At 28.9% G+C, this 21,315-nt stretch overlaps 1 protein-coding gene across 1 annotated transcript; it reads left to right on the forward strand.

Moving 5' to 3' along the window:
* Positions 1-1,637: 1,637 nt before the first annotated feature.
* LOC129965421 (uncharacterized) lies at positions 1,638-21,160 on the forward strand. Its single transcript, XM_056079278.1, has 6 exons — positions 1,638-2,110; positions 5,060-5,155; positions 8,088-8,210; positions 9,157-9,340; positions 10,131-10,302; positions 20,951-21,160. Exons 1-6 carry the CDS (start codon positions 1,764-1,766, stop codon positions 21,076-21,078), a joined length of 1,050 nt encoding a protein of 349 aa, XP_055935253.1. The 5' UTR covers positions 1,638-1,763; the 3' UTR covers positions 21,079-21,160.
* Positions 21,161-21,315: the final 155 nt, after the last annotated feature.

Genomic DNA, 21,315 nt, shown 5'->3' on the forward strand with positions numbered 1-21,315 from the left:
TAGTACATTGTACAAATTGTAGTATACATTTAATATTTTAATATCTTGATTTTTAAACTTCACACTATTTTTAATTTTACCTTATTTTTATAATAATTTAAAAAACAAAAAAAAAAATTAAAAGCATTTTTTTAAATGGACAATTTATATTTTTTCTCTTTTTCATAAATACTAATATTAATTTGAAAAATAAATGTACATCTTGCAAAATAAATATACAGTAAGCAAATAGAACTAAATAATATTATGTTACTGATTAACTTTTTCCAGCCAAATTTATTTAAATTAATTAAGCCATTAATTTCTAAAAATATAAGTGTAGTTAAAATAAATATTTTGTCTTTTCAGTAGTCTTTTTATAATTGTCTTGTCAGAACCACGTCAATTTGTTTAATCTACCCCCAAATACTTATTATGTCTTTGGTTTTTTAAAAGGAATTTTGGGTTTGATACTTGAAATCAATATTATTTATTTATTTGAAATTCAAAGATATTATGATTTTTATAAAAGTTTGTTCTTTAGTATCATGTTATGGAAAAATTTTTATAATTTGTTGTTTTACATAAATTTCAATTTTAATGTTCACAGTAGCAGTTGCATCTCAATTCATTAAATAACCAGCTTAAGTAATTGCATTAATTAAATTATTTGTATTTTAAAATATTTACAGAGGCTATTTGTATTGCTACATATATTATTTTTATTTATTCTAAATTTCTCTTGCAGTGTATGTCTTTCTCTTTTCTGCTATAAACAATGAACTATTGAATAATAAAGTGCCTTTAGAATATTTGTATAATGTAAATAAACATCATTAGATAATATTTGTTGTTACCTTATTTAATAATATTTCTTGAAACAAAGGTTTTGATAAAATCTCTTTTATGCAACATTGAATCTTATTTTTATAATCTTTTATTTCTTTTACAATTTAACATTGATTCGAGAAAAAATTTTTACAAATTAATTTGAAAATAACAGATTTACATTATTTTTAGCAAGTAACCAAAGTACGTTTGATTTGATTTTAAGTTTCTCAAAACTGTAAAAGATTCATTAAAGTTTATTTAATACTCAATGTTTTGAACAAGAACGAAAAATTCAATGTCAGTTTTACAATTAGAGGTAGAACGAACGGGTCATCTAAGTGAACGAACTGATTCAGGTCGCCATTTTCTGTAAATGTCTATCGTTCGTTAACGATTGTGTGGACCTTACCCATAAGTCAGGAGCAGCGTTCGTTCGAGACAAGTCTTCATTCGCGAATGACATGAAACGAACGGAATAAAATTATAAACGAACGATTTGGAATCGAATCTTTCAATTGAATGACATTTCACATCATTAAGCAAGTTATTGCGCAGTCTTTTAGGTCTGTTTTCAGCACTAGATGTCGCTGTATATAAATTGTCGCCTGGCGATTGCGGCTTATTATTGTATCTTTATGTAGTAGCTAGGTAATATTCATCAATAACTGATTAATTGATAGTGCTGTTTATCACAGGCGTATTACTAGGATACTATGACTTGCATTTTGGGACATTTATGGTACAAAGTTCAGAATCCAATTTTAAATTTAAGAAGGTGATAAAAAAAGTGATAAAAGTATAAATAAAAAAAAGTGATAAAACTTTTTCAATCAATCAGTTTAAAGAAACTAATTCTAGCGTCAATTTTAAATGACAACATTGATAATTTTATGTCTTTCGTCGCAAAATAATGTAATATATTAATTATTTTTGTTGTATAAAACGTATTCTTAATGGCATATTTACACTCTATAAACATTCAGATCCGATTGTATCCCCCGTTTGCAGTATTTCCTCGTTTTTCCTCTGGAAAACCATATTTCAAAGAGCACGAAATTTGTATTAAAACTTGTGGAAATTTGTATCAAAAATGGCGTGAAGAAAGAAAGTTTAGAAATGTGCCACATGGTGACTTACAATTTAAAATAACATACTTTGATAATGGAAATTCTGTTTTAAAAGCAAGAAAATCTTTGCCAACTATATTAGCGATACATGGGGCTCCTGGATCTTACAAAGATTTTATTGGATTATCAAACTATTTTGAACAGAAAGCGAGAGTTATTATTCCAAATTTCCCAGGAAAGTAGAATTCCTTTAAATTCCTTTTCAAATCCCCTATACATAAATTTGAAGAAAAAATTATTTGTAAACGCTTCGTAAATTTCTAATTCTTATTTCACATATTGTTTATTTTGAATATGAATTTGTTAATCAGAATACATGTTGTAATTATAAAATTGTGGAAAAATAATGCAACAAAATATATAACTTTTTACAATAAATTAAATTGATTGGTTTCTCATTTTTCATAATCATATTTTAAATTTTTTTAATAATATTTTAAGTGAAATATAATATATTTTCATGTTATATATTTTAAGTGAAATGTAACATATTAATTTTAAATAAATAATAACAGCAATGATTATTTTCTGAGATAATTTATTTTAATTTGCAAATTACTCTACTCTATTATTTAACTGAAAACCTTCTTTTTGTAATTTTACATCTTATTGATATATTGTAAGTTTTTAATAAGTAAAGTTTTTTTTAAAAAAAAACTATAATTAAATTAGTTTTCTTATTATGTTTCCATATGTACACATTTAAAAGATGCAATTTATCTAAGGTATCTGACATTACCAGGAAGTTTTAAAGGGAAATAACACTTTTCTAAAAAATAGAAAAGCACAAATTATTTGTTGTCATGGAGTATGACATCATATATATTTATTGCAATGTATATATAAAAAAATTAACATTAATAACTTAAAGCTAAGCTAGTAGAATAGGATTATCTTTCGTGTTTGAGGGGGACTGATATTCTGCAACAGGGCTTGAAAAATAACCAATTGAGTAGTTATATCGAATTTATGAATGCAAAGAAAGTAATAATAATACCTAGGTCCTAAATATGAATATTATTTCAAACCTAAATTCAAAGGTTTTCTTTTATTAGCAAATATATAATACTATTTGATGTATAAAATAAGTTCTTTTTTAATCTAAATTGTTAAAAAAATTTTGGTAGAAAGAGAGGGAAACATATGAGAAAAAACAATGAAGGGAAAAATTTGACTTTTTATGTAAGTGCTAATCAGTAAGGGAAAATTATACATAATTGAATTGCATTGACAATTATATCCGAATTGTTTTTTTTTGTTTTGTTTTGCCAAGTATATAAAGAGAAAATGTATTTATCAAAAAATTAGTGATTGCAAATTTGATAAATCACAACTTTTCAGATTTCTCTCAAGTTTAAACCAAAAACACTTTGAACTAGATAGCTCAAAATTCATATATGGTCTTTGCATGAAATTTATAGATCCCTATACAAATTTAAATAAAATCCAATTACATGAAGGCTGTTCTCTGAGTATTACTGAACATAATAACTAAAAAAACATAATAAGTTAAATGTATAAAATTCAGTGAACAGATTTAACATCCAAACTGTTGACTCATATCAAATTTTAAATTGAATTCTTCAAGGAATTGACCATCCATCAGTTTGTATTTTTGCATGCATAAGTACAAACTGCATAATTTAAAGGGGCAATGATTTTAATAATATTTTGTTTTATTTACTATACTACTAAATATAAAACTCCCATGCAGGATTCTAAAAATAAAAATCTGAGCTGTCATGAAATGTCCAATTTCCAACAGTTAGAGAATATACAAGAAAGTTTCTGGGAGACTACTTCCACTAGTGTTAAACTGATAAGTTTTGATATCTAACTTGTAATTTTTAATAAATTTTTTGACCAATCTCAGTGACTACTTGAATATATTTAAACCATCATATCTAAAGTTTATATAAATATTTTATTCATTAAGAGCAAACTGTCATTTATATAATTAAAAATCCTTATATTTAAGTTTTTCCTCTGATTTCTTTAAAATTCTAAACTAATTAAATTAAAATATTAATAATTATTCAATAGTTTGCTCTACTATTACAATTTCTATTATGCTATACTTATAAGATATAACTATGCATAAGCTGAAACTAGGCAATTTCTTATTTCACATCAGAAGAAAAAAGAAATCTTTTAATTTGATATAAGGAATTGAAGGCGTTAAAATTATCATAAATGATTGCTCATGTTATTTCGGTTAGAATATTAACTGTTGTATGCTTTTGCCTCTAGGAATATTTTTAATGATTGTAAAAAAAAGAATGTTGTTTATAATATACAGAAGTTTTTTGTGAACTTATTTTGATTGTTTCTCTTTGTAAATTCAATTTTTATTTAAATAAGTAATGTTACTAATATTAAATTGTATCATTTATTTTATTAGCACTTAATTTTGAAATAACAATGTCTACTTTTAATATAAAATTTGTCTAAAATGTATAAAATTTTGGTTAATATAGATAATTATAGATTATTTGTAAAATATTTATTAAAATTTTAAATTTCTATGCAGTATCATATATATAGCTGATTAAACCCATGCTCCACATAGGTTTAATCAGCTATAAAATGGTTGTTTATATTAAAATTCTAAACAAATCAAATAGAATAAGTGTGAATTAAATTGGAATTTTAGCAATTACTGAATTTGTACATTAAAAAACAATGAATAGAAATACTTATTAATTTATTAGCAATTTTTGGAAATATTTTAATTTTGGTTGATTATTAAGATGAAATTCATAATGATCTCATTTTTATTCTTTATTACAAAATTTCTGCAGAACTGCTTAGGAAGTAAGAGTTGCCTGAAGAAAATTTAGTCTAATGATGGAAAATACATGAGATTAATATTAAGACATTCTCCAAATATTTTTTTATATTGAAATGCAAAGCCTACAAAAAAATATTAGGAGTTCAGTAAGATGTTTTCTGAAATTGTAAGTAATGCACTTAATAAGTCGCAATGAAGGTTTGAATCAAAATGCATATGTTATTTGTCAATCCAATATTCTGGTTATTATTCTCTATATTTTATGATTTATCAATTTATATAAATTATACACTTGCTATCAAGAATTACAAGTTAATATTTTTTCATTTGTAGATTTTTCAGTTTATAAACCTGGAGTATTTAGGTTTTCTGATGAGGAAAAAGCACAGCTTACTAAAGATTTTTTAGCTGCTATTTCTGTTTCACGGTAAGTGGCTGTTTAAAAATTTAGTTGATTGTATCAAAGAATATGCCAATATAAATTAATTGATAATAATGAATGTTTTCTTTATTATCAATATTTGTTACTTTTCCATTATACCGCCGCAGGTGATAAAGTCACCAATAATGATGCAACCAACACCAAACGGAATTTCGCTGCTGGTAACTTTTTGCTTGGTGTGATTTGTTCCAGCGATTGTGTGCTCTTGCCAAAAAGTCTGCTTGGTGAGATTTGAGCTGGTATAATGGAAAAGTACCCAATATTTTTATATCTGAAAATTTAATGTTCTGCTAATAATTTTTAATTCTAAATGAATTTATAATATTAAATCAACTCAAAACTTTGCACTCAGATTATTTTTGATAAAAGTATTATTATTTATTGTCAACTTCCAAATAGACAAAATGTATAATTTAAATTTTATGTACTTATTAATTGATGGGAGGATTAGTGATATTTTAGTGATAATTTAGTTTGCAAAAATGTTGTTGAAATTTCCTAAAGAAATATAATTTTCTTCTTGTAAACTTTTTATAAACAGTATAAACAAATGCTTGTTTTCTTTTTGCGAGTTAGAAGCCTGCTCAGAGGATTGCAATGCCAATTTGGTTTGGATGCTATATTTCATGAGTTTTGGATCTTTCATTATTAATACCAAATTTTTAAAATGTCTTCCTTATTTAATATGTTATATTGTTATTAAAAGTATAGAGTATGTAGTTCTACTTAAAAGTATGTAATTTTTTTTCCAATCTATATTTATTAAGAAATTGGCTGTTTAAAAATTTAATTGGCTGAATCGAAGAATATGCTAATATAAATTTATTGATAATAATAACTGGTTTCTATATTATCAATATTTTTATATATGAAAATTTACTTTTAATTTTCTGGTTACAATTTTTAATTCTAATTAAATTTTTATAGTTATTAGTTAATTTATAGTTAATTATTTTTTAATATATCAAATTAAAATTTTGCATTTAGATTATTTTTTATAAAAGTATTATTATTTACTATTAACTTTCCAATAGGTAAAATGTATTATTTAAATTTTACAAATTTGGAAGCTGTATATATATATATATATATATAGATAGATAGATAGATAGATAAAATCAAATAAATTTTTTTTAACAAAATTTTTTCCCTTTTATTTTATGTTACATGATTGAATTTCCGTGTTATCTTTTTAAATACTTAAATGTTTGAGTGAATGAACTGTAAATTGTTGTAGTGGTGAGCTTGTTTATTGAAAATTAGTATTGAGTTGATATACATATATATGTAAGCATATAATTTTCTAAACAGAAGGCAGTTTTGAAGACATTGAAGAGACTTTCGATTTTTTGACATCGTTTTATTTTATCCAGGAGAGATACATATTATGTACAAGCAGGAGCGACAAATAAACACACAACGACACAGAGCAGAAAGAAGAAAAAACTAATGAACATCTTATACCTGGTCTTATATATTTCTGACATGTGTGGTTATTGATTGGAATTTCTCACACGTGTCGACCTTGACAAGAGAAACAGAGGGATCCTTTAGAAGAAACTGTTTACATCAGCAATTCTCTATACCTTCACTTGGCATGTGGGAACCGCTGACACAATCATTTTTACAAAGCTTCAGTTGAATTAATTAGAATTGAAATTAGAGTTTAAAATATCATTACATATATATATATCAATGAAAGCACTGTGGAAGATTGTGATGAGCAAGGATAGAACCTGGGACCTTGTGGTTCACAGCCCAGTAACATGACCACAATTAAAAGCAATTGCTCGGGTAGCTTAGCTGTTAACTGGCTTATAAGCTTTCACTACAGACTCTCCCTCCAGTGAGTTGAATGTTATGGCTGTTGAGTGGTGATGTATTACCTGTTGATTCTAATGCGCCTGTACCAGTAGTGCCAAGCGTTATGGTGAGCGTTGTGTGGGTGAGTGGTTGCTGTTGCTGCGTCAAGTGAGTCTGATGATTTTGGTTTGCTGCTTCAAGTGAATCTGATGACTTTTTTTTACTGTGGGTAGATGGCGCCACAACAGCTATATGAAGGTTGAGGGATCATCGTCCGTGGTCACTAACGTGAAAGATTGTGATGAGCGAGGGACCTTGGACCTGGGACCTTGTGGTTCGCAGCCCAGTAACATGACCACAATACAAAAGCAATTGCTCGGGTAGTGTAGCTGTTAACTGGCTTATAAGCTTTCACCACAGCATCAACAAAACTTTGTTTTATAAAATTCTCTTACTTTAGCACATATATGTCTCAACTATAGTAGTTGTTGATTGTGTAATGCTTCCAAATTCAAGCATAAGTTTAAAAAAATACTTTTGATTCTTTTAAAGTAAGGTAAAATATGTGTATCTTGAAATATAAGCTGATTAATATGCGAGAAACTTTATATTGCAATCAAAAGTATCTTAAAATACACAAATGTTGCGTGCACATAATAAATGGATAATAATTCCAAGTGGGTAATTGTTCTTTTTGGATCTGCTATATAACAAATGTCATTGAGCTATTACTTCTGGTTTCATTAAATATCTGCTGCATATGTGTTTTTTAAAATTTCCATTTTAAACTCAATAATCACATACTAGGGTGAAGTGGAAGCTTAATTAACTTCATTAGATACTGCCATCGTTATTTTACCTGCATTCAAAATTCTGGGATTTAATCTTAATAGACTATGATCTTCAAAATTTAACAGATCAACCCATAACCTTTCTGTGAATAATCATAAAATTTCTATTCAAGTTGAAAATTAATAATAATAAATATAAAGAAGTTTCCTCTTAACAAACTTAAGGAAAGTAATATATTCAAAGGTTTGAGCTTTCATCATTATTAATTTGTTTTTCTCTTTGACGAATTGTTTTATTATATATTTAAAAATCTTTCTTGTAGAATAGATGTTTTAGCTGTACACAGTAGTGGTGTATATCCTGGGTTGCATCTTTGTCTAGATAATAATCTTCCAATTAAATCTTTAATAATGTTGAATCCTGGAACCTATTCTTATGACATGAGGTGAGTTATATAAGATGTTGAAAATTATAAACATTTTATAATTCAAGTTTCATCTGCAAACACATTTTTTTTTCTTTGCAGAGCATTTAAAAAATACAGTAGCATAGTTAGAAGAAATAAATTTCATCATGGGTATTTAAATAGCATTGTGATGAATCAATTTTGAATGCTGCAATATTTGCCAAATATTTGATCAATTTAATATTTATATGTGCTAAAATTTATTGCTTGCTTAAATTGTGATAATATTTGTAGCCTTCAATCTCATAAAGATAATTTACCTTCTATTTAATTATTTTTTATTGCTGATGACTTTAAAATTTATCTATAATTGTTCCAGTAATTTCTCATAGCAATACTAAGCAAAAATAAAGCAGATTTCTAAATTTGCAAGAGCTTCTAAAATTTTATTTCTTTAAACATTGTCCAATTTAGGAATAACTTTATAACACAATCTTGACAATAATATACATAGTCCTAGTTCTATTTCTAATTTAGCTATTGTGAGGTTTTAAAATAGTATTCACATCTAGCCAGATGAAGTTACCAATAATTGAACTTTGGTGCTATATATTCAACTAAAATGTATTCAAGGTAACAGCAATTTATGTATGAGAAGTAGCTTAAGGGGAAAAAATAAAAACAAAACTGAAATGAAAAGTTATTAAAAATAGACATAAATTTGTGATACTGAAAATTGCCAAAACTAAATAAGAGAACAATAATAAATAAGAAATGACTTAAATTTAAACCTAATATTTTAGATAACGTGTAAAAAACTTACTGTTATATCTTGTGAAGTAGCTAATTGCCATACTTGAAATTACATTTCATCTCTGTTTGAGAGTTTTTTTAATGATTACTAAGTGCTATTTATGCCAATCTCTTTATATAATTTACATTATTTTTCTTTGTAATTTTTTTTTATATATAATTTAATTTTCAGAGCTGTAAAGCATATAAAATTTATGCGCACATTAGTTGAAGCTAGTGAAGTTTCAGTATTTATGAAGATATTACCATATTTGGGGCCTATTTTATTAAAACTTGCAAAAGTGCCAGTTAGAACAGATAATTTTTTGGATCCTTTGTTGTCTGCAACAACTATGGTGTACACAAATGTACCAGGGGTAACAGTTTCTTTATTTCTTAAATTAATAAATTTTATTTAAATTATTGCTCATGTATTTATTAATTTTATGTATAGTGGAGCCACATCATTTCATGAATATTTTATTTTAATAAAAATATTTTGTTAAATTACTTACTACTGTTAATTAATACCATTTAACATGTATTTAAAAAACAATAAATACTTTGACATTATGAATTAATAATATATTATATATTTGCCTATGTCAAAAAATTAAATGAAATTTCTCAATGTGTTAAAATGTTGATCAAATAATACATTTGTTAAGAGAAATAATATTCTAATTAAGATTCCATAAAGAGTGTGCAGTTTTATTATTTTTGGTGTATTATATATTTAAAAAAAAACTTTTTTGTTTCATCAAAAAAAAAAAAAAATCGACATAAAAATTTACAATAGTTTACAACGGAAGAAAAAATTTTGGTAGTAATATTTGCACTTTCTGTAAGGAAATAGTTGAGAATATCCGCTGTATAGCAAATTCTAAAACTTCTTATTAATAAGTTAGATTTTATTACTTCACAACAGCTTTATAGTGAAATTTTGATATTAATATCCATTGATGTGATAATATTTTAGATAAAAATTAATAGATTCTAAGAATTAAAACTAAAAAAATTAATAAACAGCAGTGAGACTACTTTATTTTTATGGGTTTTTTTTTCAACAATTGCTTGGAATATAATTTTACTTAAGTAAAAAAAAATTTGAACATATGAATCCTTTTTTTTTTATGATTATTCCTCTAATGATTGGTTATTTTGTAGGCTAAAGAAAGGTTCCTTCATTTATCCCAGAAAAAATTTCCAATATTATATGCTTTCAGTAAAGATGACAAGCTTATAGGAGACAAATGTGCTTATGAATTAGCTCATCTTCTTGGAGTTTCAAATGCAGAAATTTATTCCTATGATAAAGATGGTAACTTAAAAAATGAAGGTAATTTTTTTTTTTAATTATTGGGACAGGTATCCTAACTTTAAAACTATAATACGATGAAGTCATGATGAATGAAGATGTTTTACAAATATTGATCTTGTGTCATAGAGTTTTCAAAAAAATATATGTATTGTGTTTTATAAACATTTAATGTGTCTGAAAAAGTTGAATTGAAAACTGCACTTAATCTTCATGAATGATCAGTATCCATGAATTATTGACATAAACCCTCATTAAACTCTGTTCAAATTATTTCCATTTTTTAAATCAAGTGTAGCTGAAAAATCAGTCTTTGTTTTAGCATAAATATAGGAGGTTGGCAGGTTTCATCCCTAAATATTCAGTCAGAATGGATTAAATCAGAATGGAAGCTAATATTGCAATATTCATATAGTTCATAAATAATGATCTGATGATTTTCACACATAGCTTAGTATTATACATCTTGGATGCCATCACATTCACATTTTTATAGCCATGTTAGAAATGTTTGAATAACTCACAAACTTTTACATGGATCTTAATTTTCTTTAAAAAGTTTCTTCAACATTTTATCTCATTGCATAAGTATATTTTTGCATATTTTGAAGCAGAGTATCTGCCATGACAATAAAGTATATGTTATTCTGTACAGAAGTGGTCTTGTAACTACTGACATAGATACAATTATTTAAAGTCAATATTAGCTTCCATGAAGATAGAACATCAGTCTTGATACTTTTTGATCATAACTTGTCTATTCCTGTTTCTGTAATAATATAAATGAATATGAATTATTAGAAACAAAAAATAAAAATGTGCATGTTCTTTTACATTGCTACATGTTTGTGTCCTGTTTTGTAACAAACTAACTTTAAAATTTCACAAATGTTTTAGCATAAATATTATCATTTAAAACAAATATTTAATAAAAAAATATTTGTTAAATATTTTTATTTTTAGAAAGTATTGAAATTATCCTCCAAAATTTTATTATGTAATATATCCTAAAAATATATGAATAATGAAATATTTTCAAAAACATAATATTTTTGATGATTCACCAGTTCCTCAGATGCAGAACTGGTGAACTGCCTGAATACATCTAAGAGATACACATTTATTTATAATTTTTTATGTTCATTATTTAATATTTATTTCATTTAACCAAATGTAATTTTTAATATGAATTGAATTGAATTATTTTTTATGTACCATTAACTCTGTATAAACTTTCTATTTATAATTGATGTAATTTAACTTAAATGCTTTAAAAAATTGTACAGGAAATCAGTTTGTCTATCTAAATATTTGTTTATAAAATGCTATTATTTTTATATTTTTATAAATGTGCAAATTATATACTTATTTATGTATAAATATAAAGTTATACATATTTATATCAAAATTGTTATCAGTTATTTATCTTTTTAGAATTTTGCCCTGCAAGAAAAACAAACTTACAGCAATTTAAAAAAATAAATAAAAGTGTAATGTAAAATTATTTTTCAGTGAAGTTTTAAAAGAATTAAGAAATTGTCTAGAATTTGAATGTAGGGAGTAGTTTTGATGTCATGTTTTATTAGTTTCAAATGACATATTGAATTGGCCTCTTAGGGCATTGAATTAATTCATCAATCATTTCGCCATTCATTTAATCACCACTAACCAGTTAATGAAATATTTTTTATTACATTTTGATACTTCGTGAAGTTAAGAATTGTTCTCCTCTTTAACAATTCAAATTATCTGCTATCTATTGAGAATTTTTTATGATGTAATGTTAACCTTGGTAACACATAAAGAGGTATTTGTTGGTGGAAAATGCCAAGGATTGATTAGATTTTTTTTGGTACCTTTGTGAATAAATAACTATTTCCTTTCTTTTTACTCTCTGTCTGTTCATTTCTTCACTGTTGATTTACTATAAATGACAGTGCTTCCAGTTTGTGATTGAACTAAACCTGCATATTGTTTCCAATTTTGCAAAATATGCTACAAATAATTATTATAACTCATTGAAATTGATAATTTTACCATCAGCACAAATAATACAATCCTCTTAATTCTTTTTTAATTTCAAATAGATTTAAGTTTAATTGTTAATCTTTTGCTTGATTGCAACATTTACTCATGTGATTGGGATTTATTGAGAATGGTTCTGTCTGACTTTTTGTAACTATTAGGTTTATTAAATTGTTTAACAAATTATATAAAATAAGAATTCAAAGTTTATACGACACAAAATCATATGTAATTTGCTTTTTCACACACACAGTAAAACCTCAATAAGTTGTCATTCCGTTTAAATCATCTTTTCTTTGGTCTCGACAAGATCTGATGTACAATAATCCTCCTTTACCCATTTTGCATGCCTCGTGTGTCTTTTCAGCCCTGCCTGTTCACTTTAAGAAAACCAATCTTTTATATGGAATTTTTTATCAGATTTGTTACTTCAGCATTGTTAGCATGTATTGTTAGTCAGCATTCTTTTCCAAATAACACTCATTTTGGGGATTTGGGTTCTTGGAATGCATGTGTGCCAAGCTTCTCACAGCTAATCATTTAAAGCGCACTTCTCGCTGCAACCCTGTCTAATGTAAACGTTTTTCTTTATCGCTCCTGAGCATGACTTCATTTCATAGCGAGTAAGCCCCACTATAAGGGCTATTTTTCTCTCACACAATTTTTTGGTTCGATAACACCTATGACATATGCCAGGGAAACAAAAACTTATTAAACTTTTAAAGGGGGAAAAAACCTTAATTACCCTTTTTCAAAAATCAAATGTTTCGAAAATAGCTTTTACCAAAGAACACCATATTCCCAGAACTACATTAAATGATATTCTTTCATTGAAGCAAACCATTGAAGAAGCTGACTGCGAAGACAAAAGAAAGAGAATGAAGAAATGGAAGTTTGAGGAGATCGCGGCGGTTTCAATTCGATGGCTAAAAGACGCCAGAAAGCAAAATATGTGAATTTCTGTCGTGATTTTTTTTTTTTTTTTTAAATGCCACAGAGATTGTTTCAGAGTTGAACATTCTGCTCCAACAGTGATTAGTTGGAATGTTTCAAAGCTGCAGCTGTTAAGTCAGGAATAACAGTGTTTTACACAAGGACATTTTATCTAGGTTTGATGCATCAAATGTTTTTAATCTTGATTAAACTGGCCTCTTTTAAAATATAAAACTCTGTCATTTAAGAGGGAAAGTGAATTTCTGGAAAAGCAAACAAACAACGCCTGACACTTCTGGAAACGCCGGACTTTGGAGGTAATATGAGTGGAAATGAGAAACTGAAATCACTTGTAATAAGCAAAAGCAAAAAACCATGCTGTTTCAAAAATATTAAACTCCTTCGGTTGAATATGAAGAACATTCAAAGGCATGGATAACTACTACTATTTGAGAACGACATTTTAGTAAACTGAATTTTCAGTTTTCGTGTCAGAAAAGAAATGTTGCCATCATTGTCGATAACTGTAACGCCCACAATCAACATGAAATTTTAAAAGCGATCGAAATTGTTTGTCTTCCTACAAATGTAACTGCTCTTATTCAGCCTTGAGATAAAGGGATAATTCGTGACTTTAAACTAAGGGGAAAAAATGATATGAGGAAAGCATTGGATATGAACGAAAAGTTAAAAGCTTCGATTTTAGGTCTGATTAACGACGCACACAAAAGTTAGAATTCCGTTTCATCACTAACCATTTCGAATTGTTTCCGACATGCAGAGCTCATGGCAAATGTAGAATTAGAAGAAATCCTGAGTGAACCTTTAGAGACTTTGCTCGAAATCACAATTGAAAAAGGATGCCGTGTTAATGATGTTAATGCGTTTGTCAACATTGATAACGACATCGCAATCTGCTGACAAGCGACTGTAAAAGCTTTGTATATTAGAAAAAGCTTAGTATATTAGAAAAAATGTTATTTACAGTAATAAACTTTATCAATCAATATACAGACAACAACAGACAATAATTTACCACAACAACAGCACAAAATGTGCAATTTTTGTATATGTGCAATATATATCGAGGGAAGGACGACACAATATCGAAGGCGTCAAACTAAATTTGCTATAAGAGTTAAGGAAGTTTAACGGCCATTTCGATGTTTTATTTCGAAAACAGGCATAATAAAGAATGATTCATTTGCACATAAATTTTAATTTCAATTATATTCGTATTTTTCATTCTTATCAAACAACAAAGGTACAATATTAAAGTATTATGTATATTTTGTTAATAATTTAACAGTCAGAAAATATATTTCGAGTGAACAAACTGTTTGCCACAGGTGATTAGTATCAAGAGCATTTATGATTTTATGACTTCAAAAAATTATATTAATAAATATATTTATAACAGAAATAACTAAAATAAAAACTCTCTTCACATATTTTTTCTACCTTTGTTCTCCATCAAACTTAGAAAAACTTATAAAATTAATATTCAATTATAAACTTCATTTGAATTGTTTATAAACTTTTATGAAATACTTTATTTTTCCTCAAGTAATTGAGCTCCCTCCTTGAGGGGAGATGAAGACTTTCACCTTGCTCCATCCCAACCCACCCCGAAACATCATGAGTCAAAATGTAAAAACGATTGTAATAATCAGCTTGCTCTCAAAACAAGATAGACTGTTTTAGAAGCAAGTTTCCACCCATTTGATATATATATATATATATATATATATATATAAATTTTAATGGTTATGTGGCGATCCTGCTTCCATCAAAATGACTGTATTCGAAAAACTATTTTCCTAACTGCGCACCGGAAGTACGAAGCAGTTATCTACGATCAAGCGCGCAAGCTGTGCGAATTAAAAAGATAAATTTCCGGTCTTTCACAAAAATCTGTTGTCTGTCGATGTGTTAGCGTTAAAAATTAAAAGATGTTTATTTTTATATAAAAAAAGTCGTCGCTCATTCTTTATGTGTGGATGTAACTTAACTATCCCAATTTGCAACCTTCTCCACTAAAACATCCCACATTTGGTGACTCGAAAAGTGAAAGGATAACTTTCCCAGTTTTCTTTATGCATTAAATGGCGCCATAGCGCATTTCTTCCTAATGGCGGTAAGCGTATCGTTGAATATTGTTTCTATTTTCACAGCCTAAATAATTTCCATCGGAACTTCTGTTATATAATTTGGATTAGCATTTTCATATTATTTACTCTGATTATCAGTATATTATTTGTATTTTCGTATTTCAAAGCAGTTTTGTGAAATTATATTTATAACGTGCCTTTGATTTCTTGAATAAAACATGCCAGGAGATACTCCAAATTCCGCCAACAACGACGCAACAGTTTCTCGTGTTGGCGTCAAACTTCCGCCTTTCTGGAAAGCTAACCCTGCATTATGGTTTGTTCAACTTGAGGCGCAATTCGCCTTGGCGGGAATTACTGCTGACGATACAAAATTTAATCATGTTATTTCTGCCGTTGATTCTGATATTTTGAATTGTGTAAGCGATATAATATTGAAACCTCCTGATACTGATAAATATCCAACATTAAAAAAACGTTTAATTGAGTTGCATTCTGAAAGTGAAGCTTCGAAAATACGTACGCTGCTACAAGGCCTAGAACGTGGCGACCAACGACCATCTCAGTTATTAGCTCGTATGAAAACATTGGCGGGCGATACTGTTGGCGAGCCACTCTTAAAATCTCTTTGGCTCGGAAGACTGCCAAACAGCACACAAACTATTTTAACTGCTTTGAATGAAGATTTAGCTGGTTTAGCATCAGTTGCAGATAAAATAAATGATTTGGCTGGCCATTCAAACATTAATTCCGTTACTCCTCAATCTTCGAATAATCAAATAGCCCAACTTGAAAAACAAGTCGCCCATTTGACGACTTTAGTTGGCGAGCTTACTACAACAATGCGCCAATCACGCTCTCAAAGCAGAAATAGAAATCGACCTTTTAAAAACAGTCGTAGTTGCTCTCGTGATCGCTTAAAAAAATATAAAGAACCTGCTGATGGCATTTGCTTTTATCATACAAATTTTGGCACAAAAGCAAAAAAATGTAGTTTGCCTTGCTCTTTCAAGAATTCGGGAAACTAAATCGGCGGTCGTCCACTGGCCTTGGCCACGATCGCAAAATTAATAGAATTATGCTGGCCGATAAAGTTAGTAAATGGAAATTTTTAGTGGATACAGGCGCAGACGTATCTGTTTTACCAAACAATTATGCTCCTAAAGCTGATTTCTCTAATGAATTACTCCTCTTAGCTGCTAATGGCACAAAAATAGCTACTTTTGGTAAAAAACGCCTTACGCTAGACTTAAATTTACGGCGAAATTTTACTTGGTCTTTCATAATTGCAAATGTGAACCAACCAATTATAGGTGTTGATTTTTTAAAACACTATAATCTTTTGGTTGATGTTAAAACTGGTTGTTTGATTGATGGCATAACTAAATTAACCACTCAAGGCAAATATACAAACACAGATTCATTAACTTCTGGTATATCCATTTTGCTTGGTAATTCAGAATTCTATGACATTTTATCGCAATTCCAAGACCTCACTAATCCATCTCAACCAACAAAAAGCAAAGTATCAACTAAAATACATCACTTTATTGAAACAACTGGTCAACCAGTATTTTCGAGACCTCATCGCTTATCTCCCGAGTTGCTAAAAATTGCACGTCAGGAATTTGAATTTTTAATGTCTCAAGGTATTATCCGTCCTTCTAGTAGCCCATGGGCAAGTCCTCTACACATGGTGAAAAAGTCTAATGGAGAATGGAGACCGTGTGGCGACTACCGTCGTTTAAATTCAATTACCGTTCCTGATAGATACCCAGTTCCTCATATTCAAGATTGCACTCAAATGTTTTTCAATAAAACCATTTTCTCCACCCTGGATTTGATCCGAGCTTATCATCAAATTCCTATTAACCCAGCGGACATTCCAAAAACAGCAATCACAACCCCATTTGGTCTTTTTGAATATGTTTATATGCCCTTTGGTTTAAGAAACGCGGGACAAACCTTTCAACGTTATATACATCAAGTTTTGTCAAATTTAGATTTCTGCATTCCTTATTTTGATGACATACTGATTGCATCAAATAATGTAGAACAGCACAAACAACATTTAAAAACAGTATTTGAACGATTATCTCAGCACGGATTGAAACTAAACCCTTCAAAATGCGTCCTTGGGAAGCAATCGGTAAAGTTTCTAGGTTGTCTAATTACATCTGAAGGCGTGAAACCTTTACCGGAAAAAGTTCAAGCCATTTCTGATTTTCCCAAACCTCAAAATATATCTGAGCTAAAGCGTTTCTTGGCCATGCTCAATTTTTACCGTCGATTTTTGCCTCATGCCGCTCAGACTCAAGCTAGCCTACACGAACTTTTAAAAAACTCTAAAAAGAATGATAAGCGACTTGTTCCTTGGACTGACCTCACTACAGAAGCTTTCGAAAAATGCAAATCTGATATTGCAAATGCAGCTACTTTGAACTTCCATTCACCTAACCAGCAATTATCTATCATGGTTGATGCTTCAGACTCAGCCATCGGATCTGTCCTCCATACAACTACGTCTAATTTTCAACAACCTCTAGCATTTTATTCCCGAAAACTTACGCCCTCAGAACGTAAATACAGTACGTATGATAGGGAACTTTTGGCGATATATGCAACTATCAAACATTTTCGACACTTGTTGGAAGGTCAAAATTTCATAATATTTACAGATCATCGACCTCTTACTTTTGCTTTCACCAAAAAATCTGACTCTTCTTCTCCAAGACAACTAAGATACCTTGATTTCATTGCACAATTCAGCACCGACATCAGGCACGTATCGGGCTCAAAAAACGTTGTAGCTGATACCTTATCTCGTATTAATGAAATACAGTTACCAAAAATAGACTTTTCTGCCATGGCGGAAGCACAAGCATCTGATAAAGAACTTCAGACTATTTTGGCAAAGAATGAACTGTCACTTTGTTTAAAACCTCTCTCAACCGACCCCAATTCATCTAAACTTTACTGTGATGTCAAGCAAAACAAAATTAGACCTTACGTCCCAGAAATTTTCCGAAAGAAAGTTTTTCTATCTTTGCACAATATTTCCCACCCAGGTATCCGTGCCACTAAACATTTGATTTCAGAGAGATTCTTTTGGCCGTCCATGCAAAAGGACATTTCAAATTTCACCCGTTCATGTCTAGATTGCCAAAAATCTAAAATAGCTAGACACACCAATAGTCCTCTTAAATCTTTTCAATTACCTGCAGCCAGATTCGATCATGTTCATCTAGATCTCGTAGGACCTCTTCCACCTTCAAACAATTGCGGATACCTACTTACCTGCATAGATCGTTTCACACGATGGCCTGAGGCAATTCCCATTCCTGATATTTCTGCTGAAACGGTTGCGCGTGCATTCATAACTCATTGGATCTCACGCTTCGGTTTGCCTTCAATAATCACGACAGATCAAGGACGACAATTCCAAAGCAACTTGTTTTCTTTGCTCAGCAAACTCTTGGGTGTCCAAAAGATCCGAACGACCCCATACCACCCAAAAAGCAATGGAATAGTCGGGCGATTCCATCGATCTCTTAAACAAAGCCTCCGATGTCATGCATCTACGAAATGGACCGAATCAATTCCTTTGGTTTTGCTCGGACTCCGAACCGCATTAAAAGAAGATCTACAGTGCACATCGGCCGAACTAGTTTATGGCTCAACCCTTAAACTACCATCAGAATTTTTTGAATCCCCTTCAATTAACGTCGAGCCTCATGAGTTCCTAATAAATTTACGGACCTTGATGGATCAACTTAAACCTGTTGCTAGTGCACCTCATGACACCAAGAAAGTATTCGTTCATCCAGCTCTGGACACTTGCTCACATGTGTTCGTGCGCCACGATGCTGTTAAAAAACCTTTACAAGCGCCATACGATGGACCATACCTCGTACTCAAACGAACTGATAAAATGTTCACAATTGAAAAGAACGGCAAACAGTCCACGATCAACATTGATCGCTTAAAGCCTGCGTTCTTCGAGAACTCTCACCAGTCCTCTGCACCAGCAATATCACCACCAGTTGCAGTTCCGACTTCACCAAAACCAGTACCTGAACTGTCTCCATCGAGTCCTGTGTCACCTACAAATTCTACTCCAGTACCTTATGTGACCAGATCTGGCCGACGAGTTCGCTTCAACACTCGTTACCTCTAACTTCAGTGCCTGCTGCACTACTAGAGGGGGGAGTACTGTGGCGATCCTGCTTCCATCAAAATGACTGTATTCGAAAAACTATTTTCCTAACTGCGCACCGGAAGTACGAAGCAGTTATCTACGATCAAGCGCGCAAGCTGTGCGAATTAAAAAGATAAATTTCCGGTCTTTCACAAAAATCTGTTGTCTGTCGATGTGTTAGCGTTAAAAATTAAAAGATGTTTATTTTTATATAAAAAAAGTCGTCGCTCATTCTTTATGTGTGGATGTAACTTAACTATCCCAATTTGCAACCTTCTCCACTAAAACATCCCACAGTTACTTTAAAATTTCAAAAATAAAATCTTATGGGTTTAAAGTATTAATTAAAATTCATTCTCGTAAATATTCTAAGAACTGAAAACATTTTTGGAAGGAACTACAATTACTTTGTTATAATATTTTAAATGTTGTACTTTAAATCATATATATATATATATATATATATATATATATATATATATAATACTATAATATTAATTTTGAAAGAAGAATTAAAATGTCTATCAGATATTATATATTTTTAATAAATGTATGAAATTCATTTCATTCACATATAAAACATTCATTTTAATGTTTGGCCATTAATTGAATATTAATATCTAATTGCATGCATTGTTTAGAACTAGATCTAAAAAAAAAAATTCCAATGAAATTTCAAGAATTTTGCATTTTATAGCTTGTAGCACTCTCATTCATCATATTTTGGTAACATATCATTTTGCATTGAAATAACTTATTTTCATCTATGCATTTTTTCCCTTTTTTTTTCATGCATAATAAATTTAATTAAGGATTTTCAATTATTTTTGTATGCATTTCTAAACAGTTATTTCAAAAACTTTTAATTGTATTTCATTCCTTAAAAATCTTATTTGCCTTCAGATTGATAAATGCTGAGGGCAAGTAAGTAATCAAAAATCATTTTGGAAGTGTTTACACTTTTAAATAATTCAACAGCTTTGAGAAAGTATCCCTTCCCCTCTGACTTTTTTCAGTTCTGTATGATAATTTAATAAAATAATGACAATCCTACAAGCAAAGACTTTGCAGAAACCCCATGTGTTATCAAATATTTGATCCCTTGCGTTAAAAAAAAACAAATTTTTAACACCTGTTTGACATTTTCAAAGTGCAACCATTGCTTAGTGAAATTATTATTGAAAATTACGACTTTTAATAATAATTTCATTACTATAACTATTCATTATTTCAATAACTATTCATTATTATAAGATTGATATTATGTAACAAAAATTTAATATAAAATGTATAGAATTTAATTAAAAAAAGTTAATTTAAGATTATAGAATTTAATAAAAACAGTTATTATGAAACATAATCTATTTTATAAAATTTGATAATTTTTAATGCATTCTTTCAGGTAAAAACAATCCTGTATTAAAAGTGATGTCATTTGAGAAAGGCTCTCATTATGTGTTTTGGAAGCATGCAGATATTATATTTCCAGCAATTGAGGAATTTTTAAGAAGAAATATGATTGATGTTTGATATTTATGATGTTATAAAGCAAAATGTGATATATAAATTATTTTTACTGTTACTGTTTTTAATCTATAAACTACATTGTTGAAAATCATTACTATTTATAAACAAACCATATTTAGGTAAAATTTCTTTTGGAATCATATAATGTTAAAATATATACATTTTATGAATAATAAAAAGTATTTAGAATGAATTTTTTATTAGCGTGCAAAAATATAAAAATTATTTTTAATGAAAAAA

The sequence above is a fragment of the Argiope bruennichi genome, chromosome 1, assembly GCF_947563725.1.
Source record: "Argiope bruennichi chromosome 1, qqArgBrue1.1, whole genome shotgun sequence".
NCBI classification, from domain to species: domain Eukaryota; kingdom Metazoa; phylum Arthropoda; class Arachnida; order Araneae; family Araneidae; genus Argiope; species Argiope bruennichi.

Bases quoted from the DNA above. Each gene is read 5' to 3' on its own strand.
- LOC129965421 (XM_056079278.1), top strand. From the start codon at position 1,764: ATGGCATATTTACACTCTATAAACATTCAGATCCGATTGTATCCCCCG. The intron at 8,211-9,156 runs GTGAGTTATATA...TTTAATTTTCAG, and splicing joins ACCTATTCTTATGACATGAG to AGCTGTAAAGCATATAAAAT. The intron at 9,341-10,130 runs GTAACAGTTTCT...GTTATTTTGTAG, and splicing joins TGTACACAAATGTACCAGGG to GCTAAAGAAAGGTTCCTTCA.